The sequence below is a fragment of the Camellia sinensis genome, chromosome 13 (assembly GCF_055761805.1).
Source record: "Camellia sinensis isolate YWXY chromosome 13, ASM5576180v1, whole genome shotgun sequence".
Lineage (NCBI taxonomy): Eukaryota > Viridiplantae > Streptophyta > Magnoliopsida > Ericales > Theaceae > Camellia > Camellia sinensis.
Genome location: NC_138973.1, coordinates 65,751,381 through 65,764,054, shown reverse-complemented (window position 1 = coordinate 65,764,054; position 12,674 = coordinate 65,751,381). Strand labels below are relative to the sequence as shown.

The window sequence follows — 12,674 nt, the reverse complement described above, 5'->3', positions numbered from 1 at the left end:
ATTTCAATGGATACAGATACCTTCATTTTTGCATGAATTCCAATGGGAACAAGAATGGAGAAAAACCCTACCACTTGACACTTCTTGTATTTGACACTGAACTTGATGAGTGGAGACATTACAATTCTTTAAGGCCAAGAGACAACAGATAAGATCCTTACCTTAAGGATGCAAAAAAGATTGTAAGTACTTTGCATCATATTAACAGTAGTTTTTTGCTGTGTTTTATTCTTGAATTTAATCGTGACCAAACATTTGTGCAATGATGTTAGATAACATATGTGGATAGCATGTTGGCCAACAAAACGAAGAGAGGTAGAAGAAAGTTTTCAAACTTGGTTTCGGTGAAAGATAGTCCACAACAACGCCCAATATCGTAAGTATTTCACGCTACTATTATATGCTTGAATTGGTAGTTTTCAAATTTGACTAAATCTAACAATATATTGATTTTTATTAACAGTGTTGATTGTGGAATTATTGTATGTTATATCATGCGCCAAATCATAAGAGATGAGCCTATTGCAAATTCTATGGAAGATGATGAAATTAACAATTTTCGAGCGTCAATAGTGCATCAATTTTTGAATGATTATCCAAAAGCATGGATTGAGAAACACTTCAACCTTAAAAAAAAAAAGGGGCAAGAGCTAAGACCTCAAGGATGACAATGTGGACAAGTTCTGGGGAAGTACTGTGAATGATGTATGTAATTTTGGTTTTTGTAAATGAAAGAACGGTGAAAAAGTAATTGTAAGTGAAAGAATACTAAAAGAGTATTAGATAGTACATGCTATGTCTATTGTTCTAGTAAATTTTACTGTGGTTTGGTGATTAATACATTATTATAGAAGGATATTGTTTTGACTACGAATGAACGTTGTTATGGATAGAATACAATGATACAGGTTATACTTGTGTATCTCTGATGATATATGTAGTTGTGTTGTTAGATTTTTTTTGCACAAAGATTGCATGATGATCATTAGGGGAGTTTGTGTGTTGTGGTAAATTTTGGTGCAGGTTGGAAATGTTTTTTTAAGGGGGCTAACATATTTTCTAAAATAAAATAAAATTTTACTCTGAAATGAAGTAAAATTTTACTATGTATAAAAGTAAAATTTTACTTTATTCTGAAATATGAGTAAATTGTTGCACTCTGAATCTAAAAGTAAAATTTTACTTTGCATAAAAGTAAAATTTTACACTGAAATAAGAGTAAAATGTTATCAGAAGAATCTAAAAGTAAAATTTTACTTTGCATAAAAGTAAAATTTTACTCTAAAATAAGAGTAAAATGTTATCAGAAGAATATAAAAGTAAAATTTTACTTTGCATAAAAGTAAAATTTTACTCTGAAATAATAATAAAATGTTACACTCTGAATCTAAGAGCAAAATGTTACAGCCTGAATAAGTAAAATTTTACTCTGTATAAAAGTAAAATTTTACACTCTAAATCTAAAAGTAAAATTTTACTCTGTACAAAAGTAAAATTTTACTCTGTATGAAAGTAAAATTTTACTCTGAAGAGCGAGTAAAATTTGGACTCTAAATCTAAAAGTAAAATGTTACTATGCACTAAATTAAAATTTTATCCTCTATAAAAGTAAAATTTTACTTTGAAATAAGGTAAAAGTTTAATCTAAAAGTAACATTTTACTCTGAACATAGTAAAATTTTACTGTGAAACCACAGGCTCATCACACCCATAACCACAAAGCAAATCAGAAACTAGAACAGACAACCATTCAAGAACATAGTAAAAATATTTTTTATTGCAATGTCTCCTTACAAATCTAGTCTAAAAGACTATACTATTATTCCTATGGACTATTTATTGCAGAAGAACTGCATTATTTTCATACTTCTATTACAAAATCAATAATATCTTTCACGGCAATGTCTCCTTACAAGTCTTCCTATTATGACCGTACTTCTCACATCTACCACACTGTACTCGTCTTATCTTCTCACCCCTAGATGGGATCCTATTCTTCCTTAGCCTACCAGGTAGTTTCTTACAAATTGAAGGAAGGACAACAAGATCATCCATAGCTACAAGAGGTTTCTCAACAGTAGATATTGGATAAACGGACTCAGCATAGCAATCTTTGAACTTGCTAGTGTAATAAAATGGTTCCACATGTGCATACAAATCACCTCCGCTCTTTTGGATAGCGGTCGCCGCATGAGCACAAAGAAATCCATTCAATTGCCATTGGTAACATGAGCAAGTTCTATTCAAGAGGTCAACGTTAACCGATGGCCAGGATTGAACCTCAAAAACATGATCACTTGAATGACTAACCAACCAAGTTCTTCCACTTTTAAGAGCATTTACTAATGTTGAATCCATCTCCGGACAAAGAAAAGTATTCTATTTCTTAGCTTGTTCTCTCCTTCTCGACATCAAATCCATGATCTTCAACCTAATTGAATCAATCATCTTCGTAGTGGGCAAATGAAGAGCTTGACGGATCCATGAATTGAAAGACTCTGCTACATTCGAGTGCATTTCACCGTATTTTTGCCCTTTAAAATATGCATTAGTCCACTTGTCATAGGAAAAATTGGATAGAAACCTACAAACGATCCATTTTCCCTCATCTTGTAATTCTTTCAAGCACTGATTAAAACATCCCACTGTCGGAGCATAAGCACATGAAGAAAACAAAAAAACTATCCTACTCCTGAAAGTATTATTGAAACTTGGACCGGAGATGTGAGAACCCGAATATAAAAATTAAGTAAATAATTAAATAATAATAATAATATTACAATCTCAAATATTTTGATGGTAAATTCTAAAGTGCAAATTAAATATTTGGAGGGTCTTTTAATTAATTTTAAAACCTAAAATAAATTTATGGTGAAAGTCTTCAATTTAAAGGCAAGATTTATTATTTAAATAAATAAATAAAATAAAATAAAACAAAGGACATTTTTGTCTAGAGTCATTTATGTTATGTATAACAAAGAAAAGAAAAGAAAAACCCTAGGTTCCTAATACATTTTATAGCAGCAGCCACAACAGCCACGGGGAGGAAGAAGTTTGAGAGAAAAGAAGAAGAAAAAAGGGGATTGCAAACAAGGAGTAATTTTTGGGTGTGGTAGGTATCTTTCTTTTTTTTTCTTTGTTTTTGTTCTTTATTCTTACTCTATTATTATTTAGTTCATTGATGGAGAGGTTATAGATTTATATATTTTGTATATATGTATACTATTAAGAAATCTAAGGAGTTAAATTCATGTAAAAAGAATGGTGTAATTCTTAGTCCAAAAATTCTGCACAGAATCACAAACTTTAAAAATCAAGAAACCATATCAAACGGATGAATTTTGAACTGAAATTTTTACAGTAGATCAATTACATATTGAATTGCATATCGGAATTTTTTCATAATTTTTGGGATTCGAAAACCATATAATCTGATGCATTCAAATCTGTCCAGAAAACTGGTTTTAAACAGTAAATTCGGGAGTGTTGTTCTCTTTGGGTATAAATCCAAAAATTATCAAATTAGTGTCATTAGAACCGGTTACGAGTCTAGTTTCATATGTTTTGGCCTTGCATTGATTGCTCGTGTATATTAAGAGAACCGTCAATTTCTTTAAAGTGCTGCAGAAAACAACCTGTTTGGATATAATAAATTGTAGATAATTATTTTGATAAGAAAATCAAGTGAAACCAATTGGGTTTGAAACTTAGGATATATTAGTTGATATCTGGAGGGTTTTAGAATTTTTCGAATAGCGTGGAGTGGGTTTTGTAATTTTCAAAGTTAACGAATAGGTTGGGAAGACTTGTTTAAAATACTGTTTTATCTTGAAGTTATTTTTAGTTAAGTTTCGATCGGAACCTATGTCTTGGGTGATTTTAAACCTTGAAGAACATGAACTTAGGTAATATTAAAGAGTAACGGTGAGTTGGGTTGAGCCATGTTAGTGCGCTTTAGTTGAGGTTACTTAGTTCGTATTCTTTAGTAATTTTAAATTAGTAGTGACGTGTAGTTTTCATATTGGTTCAGGGCACTAGTTGGACTTTCATACTCTATTCGAGGATTATATTATTTCGTTTTCAGGTGAGTAGTTTCATGCTACATATTTTTATAAATGTTCCCCTACCCTGAACTGTTGAAAAATTAAATTGTTGTTTCAAGACTAAACTGTTTTGATAAATTATTATATTATCAATGGAATCAAATTATTTCTGAAACATGTGTGAACTTGGCATACTGTAAACTATTTGTTTTGGTCTCATGTTTATAATGATGAACTACCATGTTTTGCGAAACTGATGTGTATTGATTATTGGGACCATGTGTGTATTTAGTCCAGGGAAATTATTCCACTGTGTGTGGTGACTCTGGCCACTAGGGAACAGATCCGGGTTGGGCCGTGATGACTCTAGTGCTCAACGATTGTAAGGAAAAGACCTTTAAAAACAACTAGGTGACCTTCAATCGGATCGTCTTTGAGAAAAGGCCCAGGTGCCACCCTGAGGATGACTCTTAGTTCGGTATTGGATCCAACGAGGCTTATAGCCTGAAAAATGTGTGGCATATTATTTGTTTTTATTGGTACCCAGAAAATTATTGGTGTTCATGTTATAATCTGTTTTAAGTGAAAAATGTCGTTTATCATGTTCTTGCGAGACATGAGTATTTTAAGTGTTGAACTGTGGAACCTTCTTTTTGAAACAGATTGTATTTACCAAACTGTATGCCAATCTAGTTTCTGTGATATATATCTTATTTTGGAATTTATCCCTGTTTTCAAAACTGTATTTACTATCCATGTTGCTACTCACTGAGCTATCAGTTGACTTAGTTTTTATCACTTCCAGGTGTTAGAAGGACTTAGAGTGGACTCATGGCGTAGCGGGGACTCAATTGCATGGACCTCTAGGGCATTTATTTAATTTGTTTTAGGTTGCTTTGTCGGGTTTTGTACATACATTGTGGTTGAGTTTGATTTAGAATTATTTTATTTTGTGGGCGGTTTATGTGCCATTTAGTATATATTTTTGGAAGTTGGTTATGGCTGGTTTTACCATTTATACTTGTGGCATGTCACTGGATTGAGTGTTGATTTATTTATTTTTGGGCTATCATCACATTTATTCTTTATGGTTTTGGGTTCATGTTTAGGCTTACGTGTGCCTTGGGCTAAGTCCCTGTGGGCCACGGCCGGTCATGCCCGGATTTGGGGCGTGACAGGAGAACCTATCCCTCAAATTGGCCTTCAAGTGTTGGAGACAAAAATAGTGGTAAGCAGTAGGTAAAACTTGGGTAAAGCCTCCAAAGTCCTGCGTTCCGATCAGATATGAAGGTAATTGGTCTTTCATCCAACAATATATTCGACAAATGCATAAAAAACCATTCCTAACTTTCTGTAGTCTCCGTATCGACAATTGCCATTGCAAGAGGGAAAAAACCTGAAATATAACATTTTACAATTAGTAAGTATATTAAACGAAAAGGACAAATATAGAAGATTTTTACTCTGAATAATAGTAACATGTTACTTTGAAAATAAGTAACATGTTACTCTGAGAATAAGTAACTTGTTACTTTTGAATAAACTATAGTAATATCTACCTTGATCCCCATCCTTCGTTGTAGCTATTAACAAGGTACCCTTATATTTTCCCTTCAGAAAAGTTCCATCGATAAACAATAGAGGACGACAATGCCTAAACCCTTGAATGGAAGCATTAAATGCAACAAAAAACCTTTTGAAGCATCCACTTTGATGGTTATAGTCAAGACGCAAATAGCTACTAGGATTTGTGCACATTACAATATCCATATACCATCGAATCTTATCATAAGACATAGAGAAATCTTCCAAAGTAGTAGTCCTAGCTTTCTCAACTCCTAACCAAGCGTGATTGTACGTAATGGTGAGCCCGTATTGATCTGTAAATTGACGCACAACATCAATTGGACGAGTTTGGGGATTCCCACGAACTTCATTAACAATCAAACTTGCAATCAAATTTGAACTCATCCTTGAGTTTTTAGAAGTACGAACTGCAGCTCCACAAGTGTGCTCATCATATAGAGTCCTAATGTAGAAAAAATTATTAGCACTTTCTAGAGATGCATGTAGTCGCCATAAACAAGCTTTGGACTCCCACATTGAACACACAGCAGTGACCCGACACTTCTCATTCTTCACATACACAAACTCAAATCCCATCTCAATGGCATATTTACATAATGCAGTCCGAAAATCCTGTGCACCTCCAATAAATCTTTGACCTACATGAGTAATTTCATTCCCCCATCTACAAGACAACAAAGTCCTTTCTTCATGTTGACAAAACATAGGGAGTAAATCCATTTCATCATCAGTAATTTTAGATCCAGTAGCGTCCCCTGATTCTCCAACTCCATGTTTTTCATTTGAAATGCCCATTCTAGTAATAGTCACATCAACCCGGTGAACACCAAGGGGATAAACAAGCGACAACATATTCTAAAAATCAGAATCATCATCAATCATGCATCGCGAATGTCCAGGCAAATAGTACGATAACAGTATGCAACCACTATTGTCAAACTTCTTCAATTTACAACTTAAGAAATCAGTTAAATCCTTCAACGTGCAGTTTGACACAACCTTGAACACAATGGTACAATCACCATACTTGCATAACAACATAAGAGGTGGAACCATTTTACAAATCTACAATCAATTAACAGTAAAAATTTACTGTCAATCAAAATAAAATTTTACTGCCACTATCAAAATAAAATTTTACTGTCACTACAAGTTCAAAAGTCAATTTGTGTTTAGTTTGAATTGATAAAATTTTACTGTGATTTAGGCCAAGTTTGGGATGTTTCAAAAAAGCCAAAAAGCCAAAAAGTTACTCAAAAAGTTAAAAAGTTAACACTATTCACCAAAAGTCAACAATTACGGCTGCACAACTCCCAATTCAAATTTTTCCCTACAAATCAATTTTTACAATTTTTTATTACACATTTTCCAATAAAAAGTCAAAAAGTTAACCCAAACATCCATATTTTCAACCTCAATTTTTTAGTCCAAAAAGACAAAAAGTGCACTTATTTAGTCTTCCCAAACTTGGCCTTAGTATAACATTGTACTATATTTTAGAGTTAATTTTTACTATTTGGTTTGCCAAAGATTGACAACTCATACAGTGTGTCACAGTGATAAAAAAAAATAGAAAATATAAAATGTCCTTATTAAGGTAGACATTTCCTAATCAGGGGCTTTTTGAAAGAAAATTGATTGGGTTATCCTTTACCCTAATAAAAAGGCCCAAAATGGGGTTTCACCAAAAATACCTTTAAAATAAATTGACTTACTAAAAAATTAAAAGGCTTATTTAAAATTAAAAGGGCCCATTCTATCTCCCTATCTAATTCCTAACTATAACTCTTGATTCAATTTTTTCAAAAATTTGAGAGAAACGACACAACAGAGCACTAACGAATTTCTCAAGAATTCAGAGCAACAACATCACATCATAGGTAGGTCTTTTTTTTTTTTTTTTTCTATTCAATTAATTAAATATTTGTCTTATCCTCTGCTCAATTGCTGTTATAATATTGGTATTTATATAAATCTGTATCATCAAGAAGAATTAATCTTTTGCTACCTATGCTATTATAACTGTAACGCCCCAACCCTTCACATGTTATCGATATTATTCGCTTTGGGTCACACTCGTACGGATTTATTTTTTCTAGTGGGTCACCTATTCCAGAACTACTCCAGCCTAAGCACGCTTAACTGCAGAGTTCTGTTAGGGATTTCACTACTCGGGAAAAGGCCTCGATGCTATGTAAAGATCCATGTTTTTACTTTTATAGCCTAGGAACTCCCCTTAATTCTTGATGTGGGATACCGGGACCTTACAATTGTGATAGTCATAGTGCAATTGATCTGAGTAAGAATTCCATGTACTACTCACGTACAAAGCACATTGATGTCCGGTATCATTGGATACGAAAAGTGATGGAAACGCAGCTGATGAAGCTGGTGAAGATTCACACGAACAAGAATCTTTCTGACATGATGACCAAGGTTGCAGAGGCAAACTGGAAGTTTGCAAGAATCTGACCGGGATGGACTTCAAGTCAGAAGTCAGTTATCTATATGGGCGTGGAGGGGAAGAATTGTTGGCTTCAGCCCACATAGAGGAGTAGTTGGAGGTTGGCTCCAAGTCAAGAAGTTACTCATCTTCCTTTGACTTTATTCCCTCTCATTTGTGTATAAATTGAGGTGATGAGGAAGGGATGAAACACAATAGAGACAGAGCAAGAGAGAATCAGAGAAAGTGTGTAAATCTATAGAAAGTGAGTGTGAGTTCTGTAATCTCCCTCTGGAAAATTCTATAGTGAAATCTCTCCGTAGACGTAGGCAATTGCCGAACCACGTAAATATCTTGTGTCTTTTGTGTGTGTGATTGATTTCTGAGTATTCTTAATCTTAACACCTAGCTTCTCCGCGGCTCAATCTACGAAATCATACCCATAAAATTCATCCATAGAAAATTCATCTTGAATCCATAATTCATAGGCCTGACAACAACTGAGACAAATGTGATCCTTCCTCCTAATCCATCTATCTATCTGTCTGAATAAAATCTAAAAAATGGATCACAAGATTAATGCCGAAGACGTTATATCGAACCTGAAGGATGATGGCGATTTTGATACGTGGAATGGAAGCTCCAAGGACCACCGTGAGTGGATTTTTCTCTACTTTTTCTTATTTATTTATATTTCAATCTTTCCTTGGGGTTTTCTATGAATATTATGAAAAAGGGACTGATTTTTCCAACTCTGTAGTTGAGTTTTGTAATACATGTAAGGCACTCAGATTTGGAATCAATTTAAATTTGATGAAACACACTTTCTTTTTCTCCTCATCAACAAAAGTTTCATCAAATCGAGGGAGGCTTGTGCGGTCATCAAATTTTTGAAGAGAGCAGTTGTGCTTCACCGTACAACAAACGACCTACTGGTTGTCTCGGTCAACCTTGATGAAACCTGAAAAATTAGCGTTGAAATACGTGGTATCAGATGAAATTTTTTATCAAATCTCTCTTCAAATTTGATAAAAAATTAGAGATACTCGAAAAGTAGCTTTTCAGAGTACTACTGAAATGAATCTTCCTTCCTTGGTATTAGTTAACTACTAATGACAATGGGAACACGATGAGTTTGTCTACTTAGACTTTGAGCTCTCCTATGAATATTTCTCTTCTTCTTTTATTATTATTTTTTTCATTAAATCGCTCTGGTAAACAAGACATGGATTTTCAGTTGAAATGCAATGGAAAAAAACAATGTCTATTAAAGTATCATGACATATCTGAAACACATGCCTCCTTTCAATCAATAATCGATTCACCAAAGTACCTAAATTATTGATATTTTGTTCCCTTAATGTTTGAGCAAAATAGTTCAGATTTTTCTGATTGTTAGGCCAGTGTTGTAAAATACTGGTCAAAAATAGAAGACACTGAATGTGTTACAACTTCAATATTATGATCTATTTGTGATTTATGTGGTAGGCTAAATTTGTGTGCCGCTTCTATGTTCAGGATCCCGTAATCGGAAATACATTTTTTTTTTGTGGATTTTGAGGGGCTGAAATCTTTTTGCCGCGTGAAATTTTGAAGAGCAATTAAATTAGTGTGTTTGGTTTTAATTTTTTATATTTAATTTTTTTAAAAATTGAGTTTTTTGTTTGTTGTGTTTTTTTTTGTTTTTAGTGACTATTTTTAAAATTTTAAGCAATTTTTTTACTTTTTTAGATGTACCTCACTTAGATGTATCTAACAAGTAAAATATTTGTGAAAAAAAATTTAATAAATACACAAAAATACAAAAAATGTATTGAATTTTTATATATTTTTTTTGTATTTTTGGTATTTAGTGAATTTTTTTTCACAAATATTATACTTTTGAAGTATATTTATGTTAGATGTGTCTAAAAATTAAAAAGAATGCTTAAAATATTAAAAATATGAAAAACAAAAGAGTAGAATTTTCTGAAAAGTGAATTTTGAAAATTAAAACCAAACAGTTTTAGGTGCTGGATTTCTCTTCCCCTAATTGATTTAGAATTCCAAAATAGGAAAATACGGGTCATAGACCATGAAACTTAATTAAACATAAGCAAAACTCTTCCAACACGATAGCTAGTAAGCTAACTCATAGAAAACATAAAATAAGACTTGAACTTGATTGAACCAAACAGATACTTGATCACACAAGGTCTCAAGTAATCGCCACTTGTTCCAAACTTGAAACAGTCACATTTGCGTCCTGCATATAAATTACACGTGCATATAATTGATCACACATAGACGCTGCAATGATCTCTTGATAATTAAGATCTGATTTAATGTTTGCATTTTAGGCCACATGCCTCCATTCCTCAATTGAACATAGCAGCGATTAAACTTCTAACATGGTGTTTAGCAGATACCCATTCAAGAAACCCTTGGGAAAAGTTGCCGGTTTTCTCACCGTTACGATGGAATGTCACCGAATACTTTGCCTTCTCGTTCATCTTTGAGAAGTAAAGCTTATCAGGCTTGACAATCATATTAACTCCTGGTGGTGTTACAACCTTCACAGAATAAGATGAATATGCCTCACCAACGTTGGTCACTGTCCTGGTAAATGTTTGAGATGGTCCTAGTGCAACAGAAAATGAAGGGTAATTCAGCTCTCCTTCAGGTATGCTTGATACTTTTGAGCACTTGATTGGTCTATGTGCAATAATCCCAACTTGCATATCTGTATATCCCAGACCACACAAATATGGAATATAATCATCGGGTTGGATATCATAAACTAACCCAGGATCATTTGCCTTTGAAGGGTTTATATGTCCTGCACCAGTTGCAAATATGCCTGCTGCATGAAGTGTTTGATCGAGGATTGGCTTGCCTTGGACATTTAATAGATCAGCTGTTGTCATCATAGCAGATTTAATGGCAGCTGGTGACCAGTAAGGATGAGAGCTTTTAAGCAAAGCTGCGATGCCACTTAGATGAGGACAAGACATTGATGTGCCACTGATTACGTTGAAATTGAAATTTGGATCTGTGTTGTTCTCGAGAGGGAATGCCCACGCAGCTAGAATGTTCACTCCTGGTCCAATAATATCGGGTTTTAGAATCCTAGGGCTTGCCATGCTGGGTCCTCTAGAGGAGAAGGAAGCAACAATAGGGGCTGATGGGTCTCCAATGACAGTTCCTTTGAATAAGATTGCTGCCACAGGTGTTTTTGTTGAATTAATGTAGGCTTTGATCTTCACTCCAGCTGCATTGCTGACATGTGCTGCAGGAAGAACATGATTATCAGACTCAGTACTGAAGGCATCTGATTCTTGGTTCATGAGAATCATCGCTGCACCACCAGCATTTTTCACTTCAGTTCCTTTATCGATTCTGCCTATCCCGCCTCCTCGCTCACACAATACTACTTTTCCTTTGACATCGCTACCATTTAATGCTCCTGGACCACATAAAGTGGAGCCTGGTTTACCGTTAGAGCCAGCATAAATGAGAGGCAATAAGTTTGGCGCAAAGTCATTTGGCTGGAACAAGGATTCCCCGTCAAATTCCTCCCCATTTCCCAGCTTTGCTTTGGCTCTGATGGTTCTGTCGATGGTGCTTGCTCCAACAGTTAGAATCCATGGCGCCTCGTTTGATAGAGTACCTAAGGCAGGACCAGAGTTTGCTGCTGCACAGCTTACAAATATTCCTTGTTGAACTGCCGCAAATGAGGCTACTGCAATGTTGTCTTGAAAGAATGGTGGTTCTAGCTCAGAACCCAGAGAGATTGAGATCACATCAACGCCATCAGCAACAGCTGCATCAAGCCCAGCTAAGATATCAGTATCTGGACAATCTAGTCCAAAGCACACTTTGTAAATTGCCAAGTGAGCATGAGGCGCAATCCCAACCGCTGTGCCCTTGGCATTTCCAAGTGCATCTGCGTTCTTCACGAATGCCCCAGCAGCCGTGCTCGCTGTATGGCTTCCGTGGCCATCATCATCGAGTGGCAGCACGGTTGGCAATCCCTTGGCCGCAACATTAAGTGACCTCGCGCTAATGAGTTTGTTGTTGCATTGTGATGCATTGAACTGACACTTCCCTTTCCATTTAGCAGGAGGTGGCGGCATTCCTTTGCCACTGAATGAAGGGTGGCCAGGCAATACTCCGGTATCGAGCAGTCCAACAATTACACCCCTTCCAAAATTTGATTCTTCCCAGAACCCGAGTCCCGGGTTCAATCCCAAAAAGCTTGGTGAGTGAGTTGTCTGTAGTCGGAACATCCTTTCTGGATGTGCGAACATGAACCCATCTTTCATTTTCATAGCTTCAACCTCCTCCTCGGTCAGTCTTGCTGCAAAACCGCTGATCACATGCTGGTATGAGTAAATCAAGCGTTCCTCATTGTCTGAGGCTGCTACAGTTATAGCAGGCAGAAAGGACCGATGATAGCTCTCTAGATTGTCTGATTGGGCCAAAACTGTTGCCTCGAGTCTCTTGACGTGGACAATATAAGTTTGTAATTTACTCTTCTGAGTTACTTCTTCTGTGGATGAAAGCTCACTTCCCTTGGCAAGCTCAGAAGAGAAACATAACAGGAAAGTGAGAGTGAGCAG

The 12,674-nt window shown here is 35.2% G+C and overlaps 3 protein-coding genes and 1 long non-coding RNA gene across 4 annotated transcripts; 1 reads left to right on the top strand and 3 right to left on the bottom strand.

Moving 5' to 3' along the window:
- Positions 1 to 1,893: 1,893 nt before the first annotated feature.
- Positions 1,894 to 2,358, bottom strand: LOC114278223 (uncharacterized). The gene has a single exon (XM_082900589.1). It carries the CDS (start codon positions 2,356 to 2,358, stop codon positions 1,894 to 1,896), a length of 465 nt encoding a protein of 154 aa, XP_082756715.1.
- Positions 2,359 to 2,989: 631 nt separating this feature from the next.
- Positions 2,990 to 5,118, top strand: LOC145805843 (uncharacterized). Its single transcript, XR_014347997.1, has 3 exons — positions 2,990 to 3,112; positions 4,031 to 4,084; positions 4,849 to 5,118. It is a non-coding gene; the product is annotated as an uncharacterized LOC145805843 (long non-coding RNA).
- Positions 5,119 to 5,386: 268 nt separating this feature from the next.
- LOC145805451 (uncharacterized) lies at positions 5,387 to 6,425 on the bottom strand. Its single transcript, XM_082900588.1, has 2 exons — positions 5,603 to 6,425; positions 5,387 to 5,439 (listed from the first exon to the last, which is right to left on the bottom strand). Exons 1-2 carry the CDS (start codon positions 6,423 to 6,425, stop codon positions 5,387 to 5,389), a joined length of 876 nt encoding a protein of 291 aa, XP_082756714.1.
- A 4,005-nt stretch (positions 6,426 to 10,430) lies between these two features.
- Positions 10,431 to 12,674, bottom strand: LOC114270013 (subtilisin-like protease 4). The gene has a single exon (XM_028211402.2). The coding sequence runs from the start codon at positions 12,381 to 12,383 to the stop codon at positions 10,431 to 10,433; it is 1,953 nt and encodes a 650-aa protein (XP_028067203.2). The 5' UTR covers positions 12,384 to 12,674.

Bases quoted from the DNA above. Each gene is read 5' to 3' on its own strand.
- LOC114270013 (XM_028211402.2), bottom strand. From the start codon at position 12,383: ATGAAAATGAAAGATGGGTTCATGTTCGCACATCCAGAAAGGATGTTC.
- LOC145805451 (XM_082900588.1), bottom strand. From the start codon at position 6,425: ATGGGCATTTCAAATGAAAAACATGGAGTTGGAGAATCAGGGGACGCT. The intron at 5,440-5,602 runs GTAGATATTACT...GTTATATTTCAG, and splicing joins AACGAAGGATGGGGATCAAG to GTTTTTTCCCTCTTGCAATG.
- LOC114278223 (XM_082900589.1), bottom strand. From the start codon at position 2,358: ATGGATTCAACATTAGTAAATGCTCTTAAAAGTGGAAGAACTTGGTTG.